This window comes from Pteronotus mesoamericanus, unplaced genomic scaffold (assembly GCF_021234165.1).
Source record: "Pteronotus mesoamericanus isolate MK-2021 breed Mesoamerican mustached bat unplaced genomic scaffold, CSHL_Meso_final scaffold_99, whole genome shotgun sequence".
In the NCBI taxonomy this organism is placed as follows: domain Eukaryota; kingdom Metazoa; phylum Chordata; class Mammalia; order Chiroptera; family Mormoopidae; genus Pteronotus; species Pteronotus mesoamericanus.
This window is the reverse complement of record NW_026555330.1, coordinates 9,307,603-9,331,786: the sequence shown is the minus strand read 5'-3', so window position 1 is coordinate 9,331,786 and position 24,184 is coordinate 9,307,603. Positions and strand designations below refer to the sequence as shown.

The 24,184-nt window shown below is 46.3% G+C and overlaps 1 protein-coding gene across 2 annotated transcripts in view; it reads left to right on the top strand.

The window, feature by feature from the left end:
• Nucleotides 1-24,184, top strand: part of NTNG1 (netrin G1) — a 247,003-nt gene that overhangs the window by 116,425 nt on the left and 106,394 nt on the right. For both annotated transcript variants that reach the window (XM_054564706.1, XM_054564705.1), the window contains exon 2: nucleotides 6,158-6,798. In XM_054564706.1, the coding sequence (XP_054420681.1) occupies nucleotides 6,158-6,798 (641 nt within the window). The remainder of the gene's footprint in view (nucleotides 1-6,157; nucleotides 6,799-24,184) is intronic.

Here is a 24,184-nt window from a genome sequence, read left to right as displayed (position 1 = left end):
TTTTACTACCAGTTACAATAGTGTCATCTTACTACGGTGTTTTCCTGTCGACATTCACTCCCAACCTTCCTTGATCCATTAATATTTATTCTTTCTTCAGTATATGCAGCGTAACAATTTAGACTGTGACAGAGGATCCACTTTTGTGGCTTGTGGCTTGAGAATGCATTTAGCTCTTTCTTAGAAACTTGGTCTGTTGTGACCTGTGAAGCCCTGGCCAGTCTGAAAACCCTTCCCAAAATCCTCTGCGGGGCTTTACACAGAGGACTCTGATGGCTCATAATCTGCAACGTGGCTTCTGGTTTTCTCGCTGCAGGAAGGTTAAATCCTCCCGCCTTTATTCCTGAGTTAAAAAGCCCACGTGGTGTTCATCCTGCCCGGGAGCAAATCCAGGCCTTGAGCCTGTGTTTGTGCCAGGAAGGAATCCTTGGGATGAGCACAGGGTGTCATTGGAGAACACAGTAGTCCGTTTCTGACTCCACAGTTCAAAAAAACAAGTTCTCTATCCTCTCTTATGCTCAGAGCGGCCATATTTCCCAGACGAAAATTTGAGATTTGCACTCTGACAAATCCATGAGTAGTTTTGTCAGCAGTTTCAGAATGGCTAAACCTGGGACAGTCCCATAATATTCAGCCTATATTGTGACCCCGCATTGGGACCCAGCGTGCCGATGAACAGGGCAGGTCACAAGTGAGACTATGCCGGCGCCTGTAGGGATTGATGCCTTTTATGTCCACAGAACCTGCCACTTTGTGGGCCTTCCTGTCTGAGGACGCACAGGGTTTATCCCCATTGCTACGGTCATCACGGCCAGTCAGTATTCACAGTGCAGACAATTACCGTTTAGTTTTCTGGAATAGATGTCCGCCATCTGGGATTGTACTTCCCTCCGGCTCTGATGTCTCTCTGTCCTCCCTAACGCCAGTAACAAAGCCCGGAGCGGGCAGCTGGGGTGACCACAGACATCAGCTCCCAGGCTCATCATAGTCCGAGTGTTTTCCGAGAAGACATGAAAGAGGTGCCTTCCCCACCCAGGAGCCAAGCAAGGATCCAGAAGCCGACGGGACTTGGGGAAGGAAGGAGGGACAGAGAAGCTCCAAGGAGGGATTAGAATAAGGGTCCTTCCTACCCCAAATTCCACCTCTGATGTAAAGAGACCGATCAGCAACCTCCCAGAAACTGCCCTGCCCCTTGGCCCCCAGCGAGCTGCAAAGGAGGCTGTCGGGCCCAGAGGTGCAGCGATCAGAGCGCAGCGCCCACGGCTCGTCAGAGCTGAGCCTGTGATCAGCGCGTAGACGAAGGATGCGAGCCCTCACTCCGGCTGTTCGGAGCCTTGCAGTGGCAGAGCCCCCGCGAGGTCTGCTTCAGAGTCCCGGGGAGAACAGGTCAGGGCTGCCATCCCAGAATGCTGTTTCTGCTCCTTTGTGTCTTTCTACGAGTGTCACCAAGGACACAGGCAAGGACTAGCCAGATGCAAGTGAGTGGGAGCTCGCTCTGCCTCACTGTTTTTCACGGTCGGCGTGTGACCCCAAATGCTTCTCACCACCGCTTGTACGTACGTGTGTGCTCGCGTGGCATGTAACTTACAAGGCAGTGGCAAAGCCCCCCCGTGGGAATCCTCTAGTTTCCAACTGTCATCCCCAGCAGTTTGCCCTAAGTAGAGCTAGGAAGGGCAAGTCCAAAATGGCAGGACCGCAGGTATCACGTTGATAAGGCTTAGGTAGGATTTTCTTTTCTTTTTTAAACTGTGAAGGGTCTAGCAGATCTCAGGTGAACAGGTTTTTCAGGGGTTTTTTCAAAGTGTCACTTGTCAGAAGGAAGGCCCTTCCATCAGTAGAAACAGTGAGAGCATGTCTCAAAATATATTTATCCCTCTAAGTTCCGAAAGCACATTAGGGAAGAATAACAACATATTCCACTTGGGCTACGAAGTGCTAATTAAAAACTAACTTCCATTCCCCCAGAGGTAAAATATTAATGTTATTTTTAAAATGAAATTAAACTTCACAGCCTTCTTCCTCTTTTAATTGTTATAAAAAATACTTAGCAGCCATATCTGTTTAGCTATTTAGGCATCTCAATGGTGTCAACATTATCAGCACAGTCATAAATATTTTCTGCTTTGTCCAGAGACAGCCAGCCAAGGATCTGTTTGTTGCTTATAGGACCTGAGATCTATTTTAGGCTGCCTGCTGGCTACAAAATAATTACTTATACTTGCTAATGCCTGAAACTGTTGGATTTAGCAGCAAGAAGTTCTTTGCTTTCACAAGGAGGGGGAAGTTATTTTCTTATATAAATTTCTTTGTTGATGGTATTAGAGAGGATTAGGGTGAGGTTGAAGTAGTTGAAAATGTAATTAATCTAATCCCTTTAACAGCAATTATTTTTATATTGATAATTCTCTGTAACAACAGTATTACAGATCACAACCATGTGAAATATTTACACTAAATATTTTAGCACAAAATCTCTCCTCAGGCTCTCTTTTTCTAGGACGCCAACGTTTTCGGCTCCTTTGTCCTTTTTCTTTTCTTTCTCTCTCACCTGAAATGCAGGCTTTCTTCTCGGGAGGCCAGAATAACATTTTTCAGCCTGAGGATTTTCTCTCAATATCCCTGTCTCTCTGTAAGTTATGTTAATGGCCATCAAATCATTAATCTCCTCAAAGAGCATGAGTAGGAAATAAGAAGTTTCATTGATTTCTCTCTCTCTCTCTCTCTTTTGTATCTGCAGTCATTTGGTTTATATTCTCATGTGAAATGATTTATTTACTCATCAACTTCAATAAATTGTTATGCTGTTAAAATTACCACTAAGAAGAATAAAGTCAGATGAAGGACGTAACTGCCAACCTCTGACCATCTCCAGTGTAAACTGGGAATTGTTCTTAATCTGCTCAAATGTCACGTTATCGAGGAGAGGCTCTCTGTGACCTCCCCATATAAAATTACAATCAGAATCCCTCCTCCAATGCCACTCTCCCCTTTAATGGGCTTTATGTTTCTCCATAGCATGTAACATTATCAAACATTATCTATTTGTTTACTGGGTGCCTCTCCTCCAACTAAGATGGATGAAGGCAAGGACTTGGATATGTTTACTGCTGGATCTTGGGAGCCAAGACAAGGGCCTTAAATATAGTGATAAAGTAGGCAATCAATAGTTATCAAGTATCATAGACAATTACCGAATGCATGAAGCTTTTCTCTCATTTGTTTGGGTGCCTAAAGCACCAGATCAGTGCAAAGCAATGAAACTTGCTCCTTGTCCTGGCATGTGTTCCGACAGCTGACACCGCGATGTCAATGTAAGCAGTCCCCCGGAGCTGCTGTCCTGCTCAGCCCCAGCGGGCGCGTGTCCCCGTGGTAAAACGCAGGGGCTGAGCGCTTGGCACAGGCACGTCTTCGCCCGACAGACGCAGCTTTGGGTTGTTTGGCACCCATGCGTTTGCCATTTTAAGAGCAGCACAAGGCAGAGAATCTCAAAGGGTGCCCTTGGGAACACTAGCCGTGTGCCATAGAAACAGGGGTCCCTAAGACTAAAAAAGGGGCCATGGTCAGATAAGTTTTTGACACTAGGTACTGCCTGAAGCTCAGGGAAGTTTAACTTGAGGGCACCTTGGATGTATGGCAATGCTCGCTGCGGCTGTCTGACACAAACCCTTAGGCTGTGTTTCCCAAACTCTGTTGAGCTCAGGCCCTTCCTTTTGTACGAGGCAGCCCTGCATTCAGGCTGGGCTGCGTCACGGGGGATCCATTGACTTGGGCGTTGAACAGGCCAGGACGGGGCAGGCGAAGAGGGTCCTGGCTCTGCCCCTTACAGACCCTGGGCAAGTTCCTTGATACGTCTCTGTACCTCAGTCTCCTCTTCTGTAAGGTAGGGATGAAGAAGATTACCCAGGATAATGTGGTCAGGTGACTGGCCAATAAATGCTAAATAAATGCTAAATGCTGCTTACCAACCCCTTGGATTGCCTATAGGCATGAATGCTGTTTAGACGGACATCTCCAAGTGTATTTTCTGAGACAGGTTTGCGAGCTACTGACCTTTTCCCAGAATCCGTCTGCTGTGTCTTCCCCTTTGTCTCTTTGCCCTCTTCCCATCTGAGAAGTTTCGTGCATCTATGCTGAAGTCAGAGAAATGCTATCTGTCAACACGACTTGCCACAGATGTCTGATAGCTCACGGAGGGGACCCCGCGGTGTTGCTATCCTGGGTTTCGGTACCCTTGACCTTAGATGAAGGCGCTTTTGTCAGGAGGAAGGTGGCAGCATCCAAACTCATGATTGTGCAGATGGCTACATGCTGACAGATTTTGAAGGGACTATTTTTTTTTCAGTAAATTTCGAATGAAGGTGTGATTTGTGTAAATCTGACCCCTTCCAGTAAAATGTGCACTTACATATATTTAGAATGTATAAATCCTGACAGATTCCACAATATTTATAGCCCTCCATAAAAAGCCTTTGCCTGTTTGCCGAGCTTTGCTTTTGGCTCTCTGCTATGCTTAAAAGAGTTTAAATAATAATACATTTCATGATTTATTCCACCTGGAACAGAAACTTATTTTCCCCTCTCGGCTGGTTTTGCAGGGGTTACTATAAATAGTGCCACAGACGCTGCGATCAGGCAGAGGGAATTGAAATTCGAGACTGAAGTACAGCAACATTTCCATTATCACCGATGCTTTGAATGTATTTCTGAAACAGTTCTGTCCCTCAGATAACGGACCTTCTCTTCTTTCCCCTGCCCCATCTCAATTCTACGCGAGGCCCCCAAACCTGTTGCCGGCGTCGGGATTCGGTTGCGTTAATGGGGAAGAGGGGGTGAAAGTATTAGCTGACGAGGGAGGAGAGTTGCCCCTGGGGAGGCCGGAGCAGGTCTCCAATGTTCATCTTCCATTTCACACGCGTCAGCTGGTAACTGAGCATCGACGTCTAAAGTGTAAAATCATTATGTGAGAGCCTGCTCGCGCACCCTCCAGGTCCGGTGGCAAGTTCTGAGTTGATGACAAAGGGGGAGGGGGAACCTAATTGTAATTACAGCAGAAAGCCTGAGGGCGATGTCAGAATGTCGATTCTTGTGATTACCCTGGACAGGATCAGCCGGAAATACCTGAATGGTTGCCTCCAAAGGACACTACGTATTTTCTTAAACACAAGATAAACAAAACTCAGGGGGCTGGTTGTTTGCTGCAGAAGCTCCTGAGGACAGCTGAGAGCAGCTCTTGGGTGTTGTCACTTGTTGTGGGGTGGCAAGGAGACCGACTTCCAGCTTCTTGCTGGGTCGGCCTCTGAAGGAAGTGGCCTTTGTGAGAGGGAAGACAACGGTCACGGTCGACCTCTGTGGACAGTTGACTATGGCCAGCACAGAGGGACAAGTCAGTGCGTCCCTGGCTCTTGGCATCGCCCTCCTAATTTTATACTGGAATTTCCGGTTCTGCTAAGTTGGCGCACATGCCCACCCCAGGCAATCCCCGTGCCTGTAGCTAACGGGATGGCAGATGTTTGGACCAAGCCCCAGAGCCTGAAGCATTCCACATTCTAATGATTTGTGGTGCATCAAGTGAATGCTTTGAAAACAGGCTTCATGAAGCAGGGACCCAGGTAAGAATGATGGATCCGAGGCAAAGCAGAAAGGAGCCGGAACATCGCACGGGGGTATTGTTTCCCAAATAGGACACGGGTATCTACGGCTCATTGCTAATTCTAAAGCTCTGTTTGAAAAACGGCTTTTGAAAGAACTGTGCTCTTGAGGAACGTCCTTGAGGCACGCAGGAATTTCCCTGCTTTTTCTAAAGCATCTTCCTGGGAGGACGCGGAGGTACTGAGCTGTGAGACAGCCGCTCGGTGTCTTTGTGCTTCTGGGACCACATTACGGGCCTCACACATATGGGATAAATAAACTGTTTCCCTTCCTTAAAGCCCGTGGAAGGAAACAAGACCAGAAAATTAGCCTAGTTCTCTTTTTTTTTAATTTTTTTCAAGCGAGTATACGGGAGATTCCAGTCAGGGCAAATAAAAATGATTACTGCACACAGGTTTTTTCTTCTTTTTCTCTTTCTTTCCTGGCCTCTTCCTCCCCGACAGCAATATGGTGAGACTCAGGTCTCGCCCCAGGTTTTGACGCGGCCTCTTCTGTTCTTCTCCCGCAGGGCAACCCCTACATGTGCAATAACGAGTGTGACGCGAGCACCCCCGAGCTGGCACACCCCCCTGAGCTGATGTTTGATTTTGAAGGAAGACACCCCTCCACCTTTTGGCAGTCCGCCACCTGGAAGGACTATCCCAAGCCTCTCCAGGTTAACATCACCCTGTCCTGGAGCAAAACCATCGAGCTCACAGACAACATCGTCATCACCTTCGAGTCGGGGCGTCCGGACCAAATGATCCTGGAGAAGTCCCTCGATTATGGGCGAACATGGCAGCCCTACCAGTACTACGCCACAGACTGCTTGGATGCCTTCCACATGGACCCCAAATCCGTGAAGGATCTCTCCCAGCACACGGTCTTAGAGATCATTTGCACCGAAGAATACTCCACAGGGTATATGACCAACAGCAAAATAATCCACTTTGAGATCAAAGACAGGTTCGCGTTTTTTGCGGGGCCGTGGCTACGCAATATGGCTTCTCTGTACGGGCAGCTGGATACAACCAAGAAGCTCCGAGATTTCTTCACAGTCACAGACCTGAGGATCCGGCTTTTGAGACCCGCCGTCGGGGAAATATATGTAGATGAGCTCCACCTGGCGCGCTACTTCTACGCGATCTCAGACATAAAGGTGCATGGGAGGTAAGAGAGCGTCGGTCCGAGTGATGGAGAATTGGGAGGGGCCGGGGTCACAGAAAATGCCAGGGCGTTGGTCCGGTAGAGGCGCACTTGTCACTTTCTACTGCCGCACTTTCTCACGAACGCCAGCCTGCGGGTGGGACCAGAGGCATGTAAGACCCTTCTGACTCACAGCCCTTTGTGATCCCAGACTTGCTGTCATTAGACCTCAACCTGGTGGGATTTCTTAGAATTTAAACAAAAGGCAGGTTGGGGTGGGGGGCGGGGTAAGCGTCTTAGAAAAGGGACTGAAAAGCAAGAAATACATCTTTCTGTTGTTTTCAAATGCAAGGGAAGGTTTCAACATGGTATAACTCTCTCTGTTTTGTTATATTGTACAAAAAAGCTCTGGAAACAAAAGCTATATTTCTTTAAATATATTAAATCAGGACTAAAAGCATTTAGGAAAAACAATGCACTTGTTTAAAAAGGAAAGCTGTATTTTTCAGGGGGTTGGGGGTGCTATTGTCTTAAAAAGACGTGCTGCTGTTTAAAATAGGGACCTGAGTCAGGCTACCCTCATTCCCTGTGGGCCAATTATGGATGGACCGCTGCTCAAATGTCAGTGGGTCACGGTCAGCCATGTCTTTGGTTTGGCACCAGAGACACAACTGAGCAAGTTTCCAAGAATTTGGAAGATACTTAAATGAAAAACTTCAATAATTAGAACCAGGACCATGATAGTAGAGATTGTCAATCTGATTTTTAAGTGTGATATGTTATCAAACCCACCTGCTGATGGAGGTTGGAGCGCGGGATAATGAGTTGGGAAAACTAGAAGTAAGTGGAACAACAGCAAAATGGAAAAAGAGAGCACAGCAAAGCGGTAATCATTATAAAAAGGCCAGGAGAGCTTTAAATCAGAATATATGAAGATGAGAATATGAATGGTACATAGATCATGTAGGTTTAATTAAGTGGGCATAACATTTAAACAAACAAGGCAGGGTTATTCACTGGCATCCAGAACTCCTTAGGGCAGCCCAGTCCTCAGACGCTGGAGAAATATCGAGGCTCCCTGGCCTTTTGGAGGGCTGTTGCACCCCTTCCTGATCACAGAGCTATTGTATTTGGCCCTGGAGGGGAGAAGAGGTCACTGCTGTGAAGGGACAGGCCAGAGTGGACATGCAGAGTGGTGTGGTGGGCATGACTTCAGTAGAGGGGTCCAGGTTCCAGAATCTGGACTCTGGAGAGTGGCAGAAATGGGCGGCCACCTGCCCTCCAGCTTTGGTCTCGCTCATGTGCCTCCCAGAAGAGTCGAGGACCTTTCCCAATGGAACCTCCTCAAAAATGTTTTAACCAAGGTCTCGGTGATGTCGGATAATGATATCTGTAAAGCAAAGTAACATGTCTGAGCAAAATATGCCCTGGTACAATAGTGAGCTTATGGGGTCCAGGGTATAGAAGAGAGTTCATGAATTAGCAGGGCGCCTCAAGAGTAGAGTAGGAAGCTGTTGCCTTAAACATGAGTTTGCTGTTTATGGGAAAATACAGCCATTAGGTTCATGAATATCTTAGCAGAAGATGGTCAGTTGCTGGTATCTTCTTTTTGAGGCCTGCAATATATACAAAAAGCTGATGTTGGTATTATTAACCGTAGCACTCTACAACAAAGCAACTAGTAGTCTGTGCATCCACGAGAATAAATGTCAAACTTAATAAGCAATATGAATTTAGATCCTGGTGGGATCTGCATTGTTCGATCTGTTTCCTTGCAGTTCAAGAAATCCTTAACCTAAGCCCAAGTCCTTGAAGCCTGACTTCTGCACTCTGTTTCCACGTGCACAGAGGGCAGTCTTGGGAAGGTTTTCGGTTGGGAAATAACCATTGCCGGGGGCCTATTTCTCTTATTGAATATTCACTTTTGTGCCCTCTGATTATTTTAAGAAGACTGTAAATACACTTTAAAGCTACAGACATTTTTGGGCATTCTCTACTGGGGTCAGACACGTTGTCTCCTATAGATAGTGTGAGAAATGTAAAATCCCAGCAGGTTTACCAGTTTTCCTTTGTCCTGCATCCTGGTGGCACCCCCCGACTCCATTTCCGTGGCTCTGAGGAGTTTAGAGGGACCCTCCCCCCACCCGCCCGGGACTCACCGCCACTGTCTCTTCCTGCTCACCAGGCAGCGATAGCAAGAGCGGAAGGTGCAGGAGAGGTGAGCCCCTTCCTTAAGGTCCCCTTCTGTCACCTCCACACTCTGTCCAAATTCCTCAGGGCAAAACTGACGTTGGCACGCACGGTGTGAGGCACCAGATGGCTGGGGTATTTTTAGTCTTAGGGGAGGGACTAAGAAGCAAGGCCTGAAGGCTCAGGCGTGTCTCCAGCTTCTCAGTTATATAAGGAACGCGGAGCCGCTGAAGGGAAGTGCTGCCTACATCACAGATCTTTCAGCACAGAGGCCGGTAGATGTTTCACCCTTGAACACTTCGGCCTCGTTTGTCTTCTTCTCAGACAGCACATCGTCTATGGGAGCGGTCATTGATGATCTCTAAAAGAAAGCTCTAAAGGTTCCTTTTCAAGAATATCACAAATAGAAACTTTCCAAAAGAGTTGTTTCCGTCAGCGCCTCCTCCCTCCCTGCACGGAATTTACTCGCAACACTGAACGTGCCTTTCCTTGTCCGTGTGTGGTCATTATAATGATGTTTTTCTGCCTGTTGCTCCACCGTAATGTGGGGACTGGTGTGAATTTTGGGGGGAAAGGAGGGAAATTGCCATGGAATAGTGGACAGAGGATCCAAGATGTTTCACCCTGAAAGATTAAGCTTTGACACAAAAGCAGTTGCAGCATCTTTTGAGTTGACTGACTATGAATTCCAGTTCTTTCTTTCTTGCATACAAATGAACAGGGCATTTGCGTTTTATACCTGCTGTTGTTTGGTGTAAAAATAACGTTTTGATTGCCATAAGACGAATGTCGCATTAAGGTTCTTTTTAGCAGGTCGCGCGTCTGTACCTATTTTATTGGTGACAGGACCCATAATCCCATTGTATATATTGCAGCCCTCTTTGGCTTCGGACTTATTTGTGCTGCCACTTCCTCCCTCTCGTTGTGTGTTTATTAAGATCCTGAAGGAAAAAGATGGCTGCTGGCGACCCGCGACTCCGCAGCCCTTGCATCGTCCAATCAGCCTAATAATCTTCCCGGACTAATTCCGACTTACGGCTGTCCTCCTTCAGTAAATCAGGCCGATTTTCTCTAATGAATAATAGACAAGTCAAGTGCTCCAGCACCTTAATTAAAGAGTGGCTCCCTCAGTCTTGATCTCATTTTAATTTACAGGGTAATACTACAATAATATCACTAATGGAAGGTACATTAAAGGACATCAAGTAGCATTAACTGTATTAAATTATGGTACTAGTGTTAATTAACTGCTGAAGCAAGATGGTTTTAATGGCCAAAAAGGTCGTCTGATGCATAAATAAAATCTATCCAAATGAGAGGTGAGGGGAGGAATGGACAGGAGATGTTTGCTCTGATCATCTTTCTATGCTGACAGGGAGATAAACTCACAGGCCGTTCAATATAAGATCCACGATGTTTTCTTAGTTACACGTGGAAAGTTTTTGATTTTTACGTGTTTTGTTTCCTTCTAAGCATTTCATAATTAAATTGAAAAGTTGACCATTATATTTGTCAGAGGCATCGATTTTTATAGAATAAAAACCCAACCTTATTTATTGCTTCTTTGAGGTGAACAGTTTCAAGGCAGCGATGTGGTTTGTTGTAATAAGTGTGAAATCTGAAAGACAAATGAACATCCAATAATACGCTCATTCATTTGTAAGGTGTGTTGGCAGCAATGTGTCAAGACACTGATTCCAACCCAAGATCACAGAAATCCTTTTTTAACCTCCAGAACTTGAGGACAGGGTTATAAGCCCTTCTCCGTGGCCTAGAAAACCCTCGCCCACATCCCTATTACCCGCCTCGTTCCACAATATCCCTAAACAGAATCATCAGTAATTTTTTTTCTCAGTGTCGTTTGCCCACATCCTTCCCGCTCACCGCGCCTACCCACGCTCTTTACAGGTCGTGGGCTCTGTTTGCAGAGCCGGCTGTGCCCTCTGCACCTTCGCTGCTCATCTCCGAGAAGGGAGCCGTGCGCGCTAGCCCCGAAGCTCCATTTCCACGACCTTTCTGGCGCTGCCCGAGCTCTGAGCCACACCGCCCCTGTGTGATCCCAGGGCCTGGAAAGGCCGGGGGACAGAGCCACTCCAGCTGGGGGCCAGGAGTGAGAAGGGCCCGGTGCTGCCGCCCCTCGTAGGGACCACCTGTGGCTGTCGGTCCTCACTGTCTGAATGTCACCGCCTTGGTGTTTGTTTGCTGTAATGAGGACAAAGGGAGGTTCAAATTCACTTTCCGGAATCAAGGCTTCCAGATGGTTAACGGAAACACACGTGAGGTTAAGTAAGCCAGAACCCTGGCGAGGGAGTTTAAAGGTATAAACGCAGCAAGGCGTTCTTCGTAGTTCCTCACATAATTTGAAAAAAAGTCACGTAGCACGGGGTGATCTGCTGATCCCAAAGGGCTCACCAGTCGTGCTGCAAGTTGGCCACGTGTGTTTCCCAGCCTCACCTTGAACACAGCCATCGGCCAGCACGTTTACTCCTCGCCTCCCGTGCGAGAAGCGCCGAAGCCTCGGGCCTGGAAAGCGTGGGCTCGGGCATTTCCTTCTTCCCTATTCGCCCTAACTGTCGAAGCTGGGTCTTTCCAGGGCTGAACAGGTTCTGCCTTTGTAACACCTTCCTTCCATCACCAGTAAATACTCATCCTGCACCCTGGGCCAGACGCTGGGTTAGGCGGTGGAGATAGGGAGACACGCTGGCGTCGTCCGTGCTCGCGAGAGGCTGATGTCCGCGAGGGAGGCGGGGGGCGGGAGGGGCAGAGGCACCGACATGCAGACAGAAAAGGATGATAACGTGGGTTAAGTGCCTTTGCCGTGTGAATGTGGAAAGAGCGCGGGCAACACAGAGTACGCTAATTTAATCCAGGAAGCCTAGCAAAAGCTTTGATGGGGATGTGGCATTTGCATGGTATCTTGAAATGCATGCTGTAGAATGCCCGGCGGCCCCGGGGCAGAATGGGTATTTTAGGTGACCCCTGATGCTTAAAAACAGCACTCCATGGCAAGGAACCCCCAGCAATTAGAAACTGGAGGAGCAGACAAATCCTTGGAGATGGTCTTCTATCTTCTCCCTTCTGTCTTCAGCATCTCCAAGAAGCTCTGAAGGATTCTTACATTTGGGTCTCTGAGTGCCCTGTGCCCTAAGAAATGCGAAATGATATAGGCTCTCATGTATCAACTAAGCACAGGCGAGGAGCACTGTGAGGCAGTGGGGTTAGGGCATTTTAGCAGGGGTGCGTTTAACAAGGGGGCGCGGAGAGAGGCCAGGCGGGCCGGGCCATTGCTCAGGTGGGGCAGCTGTAGCTCCAAGTCCTGATGCTCAGATAGAGGGGCCAGAAACTCTCTCAGGTTCCCCGAGAGCCATCGTAACACCAGGGTTGGAGGTTGGCTTTCCCCATCCGGAGAACCTGGGCGGCCTGTCCGAATTTAAGGAAAGAAGGACAGAAGGAGAGACGTGAGCAGGAAGCCCAGTGGAGAGGCCACCTGAGGATGTGAAAACGCTTCTCTGGTGTTGCGGAAAGAGGTTTGCGTTGGAAATACACCAGTTTGGGTATTATCATTTGCAGGTGGTGGGTGAAACTGAGGGAGTGAATGACATTGATAGGCTAGGGTTGTTCCCACCTATCATTATTGATGGCTGTGGTCATTTATAGAACATGTGCAGAACTGTGGAATCCTGTCATTTACGAGGTAATTTCTGAAGGAAATTGAGAAATAATCTGAGAAAGAGGAGGGAATCAGAGGAAGGGAATGAGTTAAGGAAATCCTAATAGCTCCCATTAATATTTAAGTAATGATCCCTCACACCTGGATGGCACTCCAGTAATAAGGGTCCTGTCAGATAGTTTCTTTCCATTAGTCCTCCCGGGACACTTGTGAGGTAGGTGGTATTTAACCTCATTTTACAGGTGAGAAAACTGAGGACCCAAGCCATTCCATGACTTAAAAAAAAAAAAAAATCCCACACACACTAAAGTCACAAAATCAGGCTGTTAATTACAAAACCTTATGCTTTCTCATTAGGCTTTTATAACAACGTCAGCCGGAAGTGAGCCCAGTCCATACTGCTGACCCAGGAAATTCCCAATAAGTCCTGTGGCTCTGTTCATCTCAGAATGTTCTGGAGGTGGCCCTCTCCTTGACTTCCAGCTCGGTGTTTTACTTACCAAGTTGCTGTGTGTTTACCTGAATTCCTTGCCTCATTTTCATCAGCCCTATAATGTGTGATGGGGCTAATGTGTCATAGTGTGTTAGGTCCAGGTGCTTTAGTGCTAAAATAAAATTGTGGTGAAAGTTTCTCACTTTGTGAGGGGAAAAAAATATATAAGTAAACGAACTGAATTTTCTCAATATTAATTTTTTTCTCATACTTTCCCATAAACCTTCAACACCAGCAACTACTTTTGCTTTGTGTGCCTCATCTAACAGTAAAACGAGCCACAAATATTAATGGATAAATTTGGAAATGGCCAACTACGTTAGCTTATTTTAAAGAAGTTTATCTTTTAATTGAAGACACCCCGCTTTTTCTTTTAGCATCTATGTATCAGGTCACATCCTTCTCTTCTGGAACTATATCGGACATAAGTATCTGCCTGTTTCATATAACAACATTTCATTAATCTGCAGCTGATGATCCTATCCTCCAAGTTTTTTTTTAATGTAAAATGGATATTTAACTATTCTACCATTCAGAATTTTTAAATTTAATTCACCCTTCATTTAAAAGGAGAATGTAGTTGAGTAAATAAGAGTGTTCAAATGAAAAGCATAGTAACCATAATTAAAAATTTAAAACAAACAAAACAAAACAACACCAGCGTTGCTCTTTAACTCCAGTGGAAACACTTAGAATAAAGATTTATGATGTGAACTGGTTTTAAGTGGACAACTGAGTGCCATTCTGATTCGGAGCATATTTTCTTACATCCTTGAGCATTTCTTGAATTAAAAAGAGAATATATGCATAAGCAGCTCATTTGCTTCTGAGCTTTGCACCATTATAAGGACAGAATGTATCTAATAATTCCTGCAATTAAATTATGAACTTCGTTAGTGTGCAGAAAAACAATCCAGTTTAAGGGCTTGCCTCTTTATCCTTGCTTCCCTGGCACCATCGATTTTTTTAAACTAGTGGGTCATTAAAGGAAAGATGTCTTCTTAAGAAACATAAGGATACTTAGGCAAAATACCACTTCATAAAAAAGTGAAATGCCTTCCTTCCTCACTTAATTCCCCATTCATCTGGGAAGCTAGTCTAGCTGCCATCTGCAGGACCAAACAGCGGGGAACAGTGGGGAACAGGGGTGAGTTCAGCTCATCCAACTCCTGGAGCCATGTTTTTTATCTGAATTCAGGGGTCAGCATCTTTGGAAGGCCTTGACATTTCTTGTCCCTAGGATCAGAGGCATTTCCTGACACATTAGGGGGCCGTGCCATGGGTTGACGTTTAGTGTAAGAGTTTTTGTGGATCTGTTTGACCGCTGGTTCAGTAGAGACACTGTATCTGTTCAGTCTGCAAATACAAAACCAAATGTGTTAAGGTCGCGGGTTTTATAGTGACAGTTGGATTGTGTGGAGAGAGAGGTTGGTTGGTTTCATTGCGTTGTAGGCCCGTCTTCCAATTCAGTGAGCCACCTTTAGAACGAAAGATGTTCGTTTAACCACAACGAACTGCATCACATGTGAGCGAGCTCATGACTGCTCTTGTACTTCTTTTCTATAGGTAACATAATTGTATCTAAACAAGGTCATTCAGCAGGAAAGAGAGAAAGGAAAAATTTTAAATTACTTATGCTTTGCCCTGGCCAGTGGCTCAGTAGGCTGGAGTGTCATCCTGTGTGCCAAAATATTGCAGGTTCAGTTCCGGGTTGGGGTGTATAAGGGAGGCACCCAGTGGATGTTTCTCTCCCACATCAATCTTTCTCTCTCTCTCTTTCCCTCTCTCTCTCTCTCTCCCTCAAATCAGTACACATATCTTAGGGTGAGGATTCAAAGTAATAATAATAAAAGAATGAAATTACTTATGTTTTGATAAGTGAATTTGTTTCCAAACTGCCCCTTGAAAAACTCTGAATAAATGGGTAGAGGTTTCAAACATGTGATCCAGGAGCCCTACAAATCCCACTGGTGCACAGATCCAGAATATTCTATAGTCAGGATAGCTGCTCTGCCAGCCCGTTCTTGCTGACTCATGCCTAAGACAACTGATACTGTGCCAGGCTGTGTGTTGACAGGACAGAGAACAAAACGTCAGGCTCTCGAAATCATTATTGGTCTTATTTTAGAAGGAAACGTTGGCTAGAAGTCCAGAGAAATGGGCTCTAGCGCCCACGGTGCTGCTGACTCTGTGAGCTCAGTCCCAGCCACGGACAGCACACCCTCACCCTCACAACGGGAGGGTCAGCCTGGAGCCATGTTTCCCAGGATTACTCTTCCAACGCAGGCTGCAGTGCTCAACTACAGCCGGGAAGTGCTGTTTGCAGTATTTTCTAGGAGAGTCACAGTGTACATAGTAGCATATGAGGTGTCCTACAGTAAAGAAATACTTCCATTTTAGTATACCAGAGCCCCCCAAACTTACATAACCCAAAACATCTATTAATACAGCTGCAGAGTTAGCGTTCACAGAACTCCTCTGGGGTAACAAGGTTCCTTCAATCTGCCATGTCATTGGAGTCTTGATACGATATAAGGAAATAAATGAAAGCTGTGTGTGTGTGTGTGTGTGTGTGTGTGTGTGTGTGTGTGAATCATTTGCACTGCTCAGAACAGATTGATATTTCCCAGCAAGGCCTAATTTTAGCTCTCATCCTTCCTATATTGTTACTACATTGGGGGAACAAACTGAGCCTGTCAGGGAAAGGCTCGCCTTGGTAGGGAGTACCTTTCTTTTTTTTTACTGTTGCTCTTGTTTTCTGGGCCTTGGGGAGTACTGTGCACTTAAGAATTATAGGAAATTAAGTACCGTACTGGAATAGATAGGGATATTTTTGTTTTGTTTTTAACCTGGAGGAATTGTGATGGAAGACTCAGCAAAGATGTAAAAAAAAAAATGAAATGCCAACTGATACAATCTGGTGTGTTTCTGAGATAAATAGAGATGCCGGAGGATTTCTCTTCCTCTCGAATGTGAGCTCTTCAAACTCTAATTACACCAATAAACCAAAATCATGTATTTAAAGGAAAATGAGATTGACTAATACTTAAGATACTCGTTTTTATTTTTTCCCTTTCATCGCAACCACAGGCTGATTTCAGTTACACGCATGTTGCCTTTTCTTTTGCTCCTGGGGAGTGTTGGTGAAGAACACATGGAAGCCCAGGGGCGCCCACCCGACCTACCGCCGAGGGGGCTGCCCCGCGCAGCCGTTGTGGTGCCGCCCTGGCTGCTTTTACCCTTTGCTCTTCTCAGAGTATCAGGGAAGCGAAGCTGTTACAACACATGGGTGGCATCCATGTGTAATTATAGATCCTCCGGTGCTGCTGGGAGAGGGAACAGGTGAGCAGCGGGTGGGCCAGGCGCCGATGGGAGGGGCATGGAAGGGTCAGCGACCAGACACGGGGGGCGGGGGTCGCGCGCGCGCGGAGCTCCTGCTCTGGGATTACAGGGCAGTGTCTGCGCCCACTCTCAGAGTCGCGGCGGCGCAAAATCGTTCCTTTTAGAATGGAAAAGACCGTGGAATAGTCTAACCTAAGTCCCTCGTTTTCAGGTGTGAAACAGAATGGGTAGGTCAGGCAGCCCAGGACGCTGCTGTCGCATGAGCGGAATGTAGTCCCAGATGGAACATGTGTTTGACGCTTCCCGCCGGCCGCGGTGCCTAGCAGGCGGCCTGGCACAGGCGGGGTCAGCGCGTGTGGACAGAGGGAGGGAGTGGATGGCTGTGGACCACCCGGCTGAGCCTCGTGGAAACCAACTACTTTAAGTTCCTACCCTCGGTCCACTTGCATCCTGAAGCCACCTTCGTGTCCTCCTTACGTAAGACTGCAAGGGGACTGAAGCTAAGCCCGATTTTTTTGGTAATGCTTTATCTAATATCCCAGAATTGCAAAGGCTCCGGCGTCAACCAGTTGTCCAAAGTCAGAGAATAAAATTTAACAGAGCAGTATACATATACTCAGGAAAATACATACCACCCTACCTAGGCAAGCCTTCTTTCGTTTATTATTTGTCTGACTGGTGCTTCTGATTCATGATTTTTCCCCCCTGGGTAAGAAGCACAAGCCCAGTGAAAAGAAATAGGCTCTTCTCATCCTCAAGAAATACATTTAGTAAAATCCCAATATCACTGTATGTCTCAAAGTTGTCTCCGAATGATGTTTGTCTGTTGGGTTCAGCAGTGAAGGAGTTAGAAGTGTGTAAAAGGCATCCAGGCCCCTGACTGGCCCAGTTTGTCACCTGGCACCCCGCAGCCCACTCCCCATTGAATGGCTCCAGGACCCGCACCTCACTGCAGCCGGTCACGCGTGCACACTAGAGGCCCGATGCTGGCACGCGGCTGCCAGAGGAAGGCACATGGGCGTCAGGGGGCGGCCCAGGACCCACAGGTGCTGACTGGATCTCCCCGGACTTGGGATGGCACGTGACCCAGGCCAGTGTCTCAGAGGCCACGTCGGAGGGCGCTCCAGGCCCAGGCCTTGCTGAATTTCAGCGTGTCCAGGTCACTCTAACCACCTCCGAAAGCCACACCCAGGGCCCCGCTTCCGGGAATGACCCAGCATGTCTGTCCTGCTGCCTCTCCTGCAAATAACAATGCGAACTCTGGACTGACTGTGACAGCAGCTGTTTGAAGGCCCTAGAGAGTGACCAGACACTGAGAAGAAAGGCACGGCCTTAGGCGAGGTGCCCTTTGCGCCTCTGCTTTTCTGTGAAAAAGAAGACAAACTAGAGACGCTCCAACTCGTCTTGCTGCCTCCCCCTTGCGCACCCCTGACGCTCCCCTGGGCGTTCGGAGCCCAGCCTTCCCCGAAGGACAACGGTGAGACCCAGCGGATCTCCTGGGCCTCCGCCCATAACTCCTATTTGTTCATCTGTTACCAAACTTTCAAAAAACTTTTAAGAGGACAAAAAGAAAAAAAAAATGTGTTCCTGTATTTGTGATGTACGAGACCCTTTAAAGTCACAGTGCAGAGCAGTGACCCCTTTCGGGGGCAGGGGGGCATCTAGGGCAGCGATAGTGGATGGCAGAGGAGGGAGATAGGGGTGCCTACAAGGTGTGACCCAGTTTGTCATCCTGGGGAGCCAGAATTGTGATGGTGCCACTGATATTTTAGAAATTGAGAGGGGTACCTCTCTGAGGCTATAATGAGCTCATATTTTAGCTTAAATGTGGTGATGGCCTCTGGGAAATTAGAATTATGTGACTAATATTATAAAAGGATGAGAGGGGAAACTTAGATAGGAGAGGTATTTGTCAGTGAATATGTACGTAAATTGGCCTCCGGATGATCTACAAATAAAGTACATTCCTACTTGACATTTTCAAGTTTCTATCCAAGTACAAATATTTCTTTAGAAAGCAGCAGGTGGCAATAATTATCTTTCCTAACTGCAGCACTGACACCAGAATACTAGGAATTATTTTTAATACACACACATATTATATAAAATCAAAATATATGTATAAAACCCTGAATGCCAACTGGCATTGTAGGACAGTGCTTTGACTCTTCAGCGAGTTTTCCAGCAGAACTGGAAAATATGCCAGTAATGTCAGTATGGAGAATAAGATGTTGGATGGAGAGTATGTTACAAAAATATCTTGGGAATGTCTTATTTCCTTGGGGAAAAAAATTATTTTTTTAAGAAAGAAAGGAAAAATAAAGGATGCTGTGCTTCTTAGGAAATTTTGAAGATGCAAGCAAAATCTTGAACAATATTTTGCCTTCTTTTGCACTCCCGCCTGGGGCATGCAGATCAGCTGAGAGGTCTCGTCTACATTCGCTTCAGAGGCATTTTTTGCTGCCCCACCCAGTGGCCGAGTACAGGTCAGAGGGAGCAGAGGGTGGCAAGGGCGGCTGGACAGAGGTGCAGAGAGGCCTCTGGGGCTCCCTGGACCCGCTCCTCGCGCTCAGGTTCCCAAAGCCCCGCCCACCTCTCCTGCTGCCCCGGGTTCTGGAAGCCGGCGGATCACAGGACCAGAAGCCTGTGTGAGCGCAGGACCCAGGCTTTACTGGGTTCCAGGGCGACCCACACAGAGGAAGGGAGGGAGCGCACTGCACGTTCTGCTGCGTTATCCTCAAAGGGGACCCGGGCCACCACCTCCTTAACCGGAGCAGCACCGAGACGCTAACGGCGCCATGCGTGAGAACTTAAACCAGGCTGGAGGGTGTTGGAAATACGCTCTAATTAAAGGAGGAAAGAAGTTCCTTCTGGAACTTGCAGTAACCATTTGATTAAACTTGTGAGTGCAATACAGCATTTTGCAATTTTAAAAATAATTTGTTGGTTGGCTTAAGAAAGAATAACCAGTTATGTTTATTTAAATAGAAATGATGTTATAAGCTTTGAGAGAACATGGAAATTGGTAATTTAAAAAAAAGGGGGGGAGTAAAAGCATCATTTAACTGGAAATCAAATCATAGTGGATTCTGATCTCAAACATGAGGAATAATGCAGTATCCGCCCTTATCCACGGGGGATAAGTTCCAAGACCCCCAGCAGATGCCTGAAACCACAGACAGTACCAAATCCTGTATCTGCTATGTTTCTTCCTATACACACATACCTGTGACAAAGTTTAATTTATAAATTAGGCACAGTAACAGATTAACAACAATAACTAATAAAAAAGTAGGACAATTATAACAATACTGTAATATGTTATATGAATGTTGTCTCCCAAAATATCTGACTGCACTGTACTCCCCTTTCTTGTGATAACGTGAGATGATACAATGTCTTAAGTGCAGAACTCTGGCCTTTTCAATGAAAGGAGCGCTTTACGGCTCCTCTTTGGCAACTTAGAATTGCCAGCGTCACTACCCTTCCTCGCGGGGGCCATTATTCAGTAAAATAAGGGTCACTTGAACACAAGCCCCATGGTACCGCCACACAGTGTGGTAACTGAAAGGGCTTCTACGTGGCCAGCAGGTGGGCAGCGTGTGCAGCGTGGAGACGCGGGACTGGCAGGCGATCCGGGTCCCGGCTGGGGCGCGATTTCATCACTCTACTCAAAACGGCAGGCAATTTAAAACTCATGAATTGTTTATTTGTGGAAATTTCCTTTTAATATTTTCAGACCACAGTCGATCACATGGAAAGTGAAACGATGTGTAAAGGGGTGGGGGAGGAGGGCTCCCGTGCCTGCCTCGCTTCCCTTTCAGGAATTTTGACAAGTGCAAAGTGCCATACCGATAAGCGTAAGCCCTTAAGTATTTTGTGCTCGCCAGGTCCTGGCAGGGCGCCAGTTGCTAGAGCTACAAAGATGGAAAGCCACCCTCCCTGCCCTCAAGTTGCTGCCATCTGGATGGGTTGATAGACATCTCACAGCTATAAAGCAATGTGATCTGTGCAGTGATTGGGACGTCTGCGAGGTTGCCATGGTAACAGCAGGGCGGGGCGGGAGGAGGAAGACCTCTGGGATGCAGGAAGCTTTCTGGAGGACCTTCTGATAGTCTCCCCTTCGTGAAGGTTATTTCTAAACAGTTACCTCCATATGTTAGGTTGAACCCTATGAAACTGTTCTTAAGCAGTTCCAATTGTTGATTACCTAATGATTGAAAATACCTAATGTCCTATTTTAACACCAGTACTCACTTAGAAAGACACTTTTTCTTCTCCTTTCCCTGATATAGATAAATCCAGAAAATGTATTCACAACAAAGTCAGTTCCAGACACACAGAAGTATTGAATAAAATGTGGGTTTGCAAGACTGCGTGTTGTTTAATCAGACTGAATGACAGGCTCAATTTTCAGTACAAAGTTAATCCTGTTTTCATTAAACATAAATGTTATTTATGGAAAACAAGAGTGCTGCAGAAACAAAAGGATATCTCTCAGGGTTACACGTTTAATATTTGTTTAGCATTGATGAGTTTAAACCAAGAGGCTTCTTTACAATTTGATTATTTGCCCTTTTCCTTGATATTGATCATTCCATTAGATTTTGCTCCTAACAACAGCAAATGTAAAGATTCCAGTATTCTTTTCCTACCAAAATAAAAGGCCAGAGGAAATTACGTACCACAACAGAGTTTTTGGTACAAACGAAAATAAGAAAATATTAAGTTGAGGTATGTGCTTGTTAAGCAGCCATGGTTTCCCGGGGGAGGCAGCACAGGGTGGCTTGAAGCAGGTGGACCTCAGTTCAAATCCCAGCTCCCCCAGTTGTTATTTGATAGACTTAAAAATTGCGTAACTTAGAAATACCTCAGAGTCTCAGTCCCCTCATCTATAAAATGCAACAAATGTACCCACACTGATGAATTATTTTAAATATTATTAACGTAGGAAAAGTTTAAGTCCATGTTAAATAAATAGTGGTTATTATCATGAGCCCAGGAATGGTAGTTACAATCGAATAGTATAACTTAAAAGCAGTTTTGCTTTGTTTTCAATTATTTTTTATTAGTCTCACTACAATATATTGACCCTATCAATATTATCAAACATCATTAATATTTTCTCTTCTTCCACAAACTCCCCTTTTCTGTACTGCTGGACTGAGTTTTATGTATAATAATACCTAATTCGCACTCTCGCATAGCTTCATTAATGCGCTTCTCTTGTCTGTCTAAATTGTTCCCTTTCCCTTTAAAGACTTCCGCAGTCTCCGTTGGCCATTGCCGCATTGCTAGCGTTCTTCATTTGTAGAAATCCCCATGAAAATGAGAACTGGGCATTGCAAAAAGGGCAGAGCCCATTCAGATTTTCCGAACTTGGCTCCTTGGGTTTTGGAGAAATGCAGGCATATTGTCCCCTTTCCTCTGGGCCGCGGAAGTGTGGCTGCCCCGCCGATGATGGGTGGCCAGCGCTGACATTTTGCGTGGAGAGCTCTTGAGAAAGGCAACCATCGTTATGAAAGATTCATTGCTTCATCCCACAGTCCCAGCCCTGTCACCTTGACACGCGGCGACAGAATCATAATGTCCACTGACCCTGTTGGTCAGCAAAATGGAAAAGAAAATGTCTCAGGATCATCTGAGACAGAAAAAGAGCCTGGGACTTCTAGAGAATGCAATAATGAATGTCATTTCAAGTTCTGTCTTTCCTCTGGCTTTGGGGAATCTGCTTGGGAAGGGCAGAAAAAGCCCTCCGTGCCAGGGAAGTTCAGAGTCACAGGCTTGAGAGGCACATCCAGTTCAGAGACAAATCCGTGGGCTGTGAGGGGCGTGGAGCAGAGGGTCAGCAGGTGAAGGGGAAAGTATGGGAACTCATCGCAGTGGGCCACTGGGGAAGAAGATATGATACGAAAGGAAGAAATGACTTTCTTTTTTTATGTAACTGTAAAACTTTTTACTTACTGATTGGAGAGAAACAATGACTTGGTTCACCTACGCATTCATTGGTTGAGTCTTGTACATGCCCTGACGGGGGATTGAACCCTTAGCCTTGGCATGTCCAGACAATGCTCTAACCAACTGAGCTGCCCACCCAGGATCAAGAAGTAACTTTCAGAACCCAATTAAAATGGGTCACTTTGTAAAACACCACGTTTTTGTTAGTAGTCTTATTTCATCTTTCTTATATATTATGTTATATTTTCAAGGCAAAGTGGATGTCTTAAAATAAGCATCTTGGTGGGTTTGGAAGTAACATACAAACACTCTAACATTTAAAAGCAAAATGTGGTTGACCTATCAAGAAAATTCTGGCACACAAAGGATAACCTCTTGAATAATAATAATAATAAAAGTGTAACCAAAGAATGAAAAGAACCGTAGTTTTAGCATTGCCATAATTGTAGGACAGGTATCATAGTTCAGAGTTAAGCACTTTGCACAAACAACACAGTAAACTCTTAAGAAACATAAAATATAGAGGGGGGCTCTGTACATGAAGATACAAGTCTTACACTTAATTAGTCACGCCCGAATGTTTTTTTGCTTTGTTCCGTGGCATGCGGTATATACCTCATTGCAATATGTTAAATGCAAATGGCTGTTAATAGAGAAACCATCTGCTCTGTGCCGGAGAGTTTGTTAAAAGAATGCGGTTAACCAACTTTGGATAATGCGGAAACACTCAAATACCAGATTTCTAAAACGGGCCACCTCCCTTAACCCCAACTTCACTAATCCTCCCTGGGCCTTTTTTCTGCACGTTCACCGTTAGACCACTTGTAAGGCAGTCCCTGCAGCCTTTGGGCAGCGGGCTGGACACCTCTGAGATGCAAGGGCAGGCGCCTCCGGAGACCCCTCCCTGTGCGTGGAGACCCGCGGCGCCCTGAGATCGTGTTCAGGCATTGAGAACAGCCAATCCACAATCAGACCATCGTCTCCAGAACATCGGAGCTAACAGGAAGAAGACAGACTCTCCATTCCTGCCCCTCCTGGAAGCTATTGCTTTCTAGAGGCAGGTCACTGGCACAGTGCAGGCTGATGATGAGTTGGCCTGGGTGTCATCAGCGCTGGCAGCCTCTACCTCCCTAACCCACGGTACCGTATTTCCCCAGAAGACCATCGGTGCGAAGGGGAGCCGTGATTTCTCGCCCAACATGCTTTATTCGATGCTGTCACGGAGCTTCCTAATAATGTCTGCCGGTCTCACCGGTGACAGTGTAAAACATGGGAAAATTAGTCATAGGACAGGAATCAGAGCCTCCAGGTTTCCGGTGTCATGCTCCGCTTTGCAGCAAAAAAGGGAGTGCTCCTTAATCCTGGCCTTTCTAATCAGTTCTCGGTCAAGGTTGCTATCAGTATATTTAAGAGCCATCCGCCATGATGATCTATTACATTAATATCCATCGGAGGTGTGCTCAAAGGATGTGATGCTCAGAATAGAACCTTGGCCGCAAAGGAACAAGCTTAGAAATTAACTGTGTGGATGAAAATCATCAAGCACACAACTTCACCAAAGCCAGATGTGATCTATGATTATTGGCCTACTGCTAACTTGGCTTTCTCGAACCTCCTTTTTTTTTTTCCTTCCTTCCCTCCATTCTTCTCTTTTCGCTTTAACAGTCTCTGATTTAAGACTTTTCTTTGGGGGATTCGCCTGCGGGAGAAGAGACTGCAGGAGAGCTCATTAGCCCAGCAGACGACCCATCCCTGGA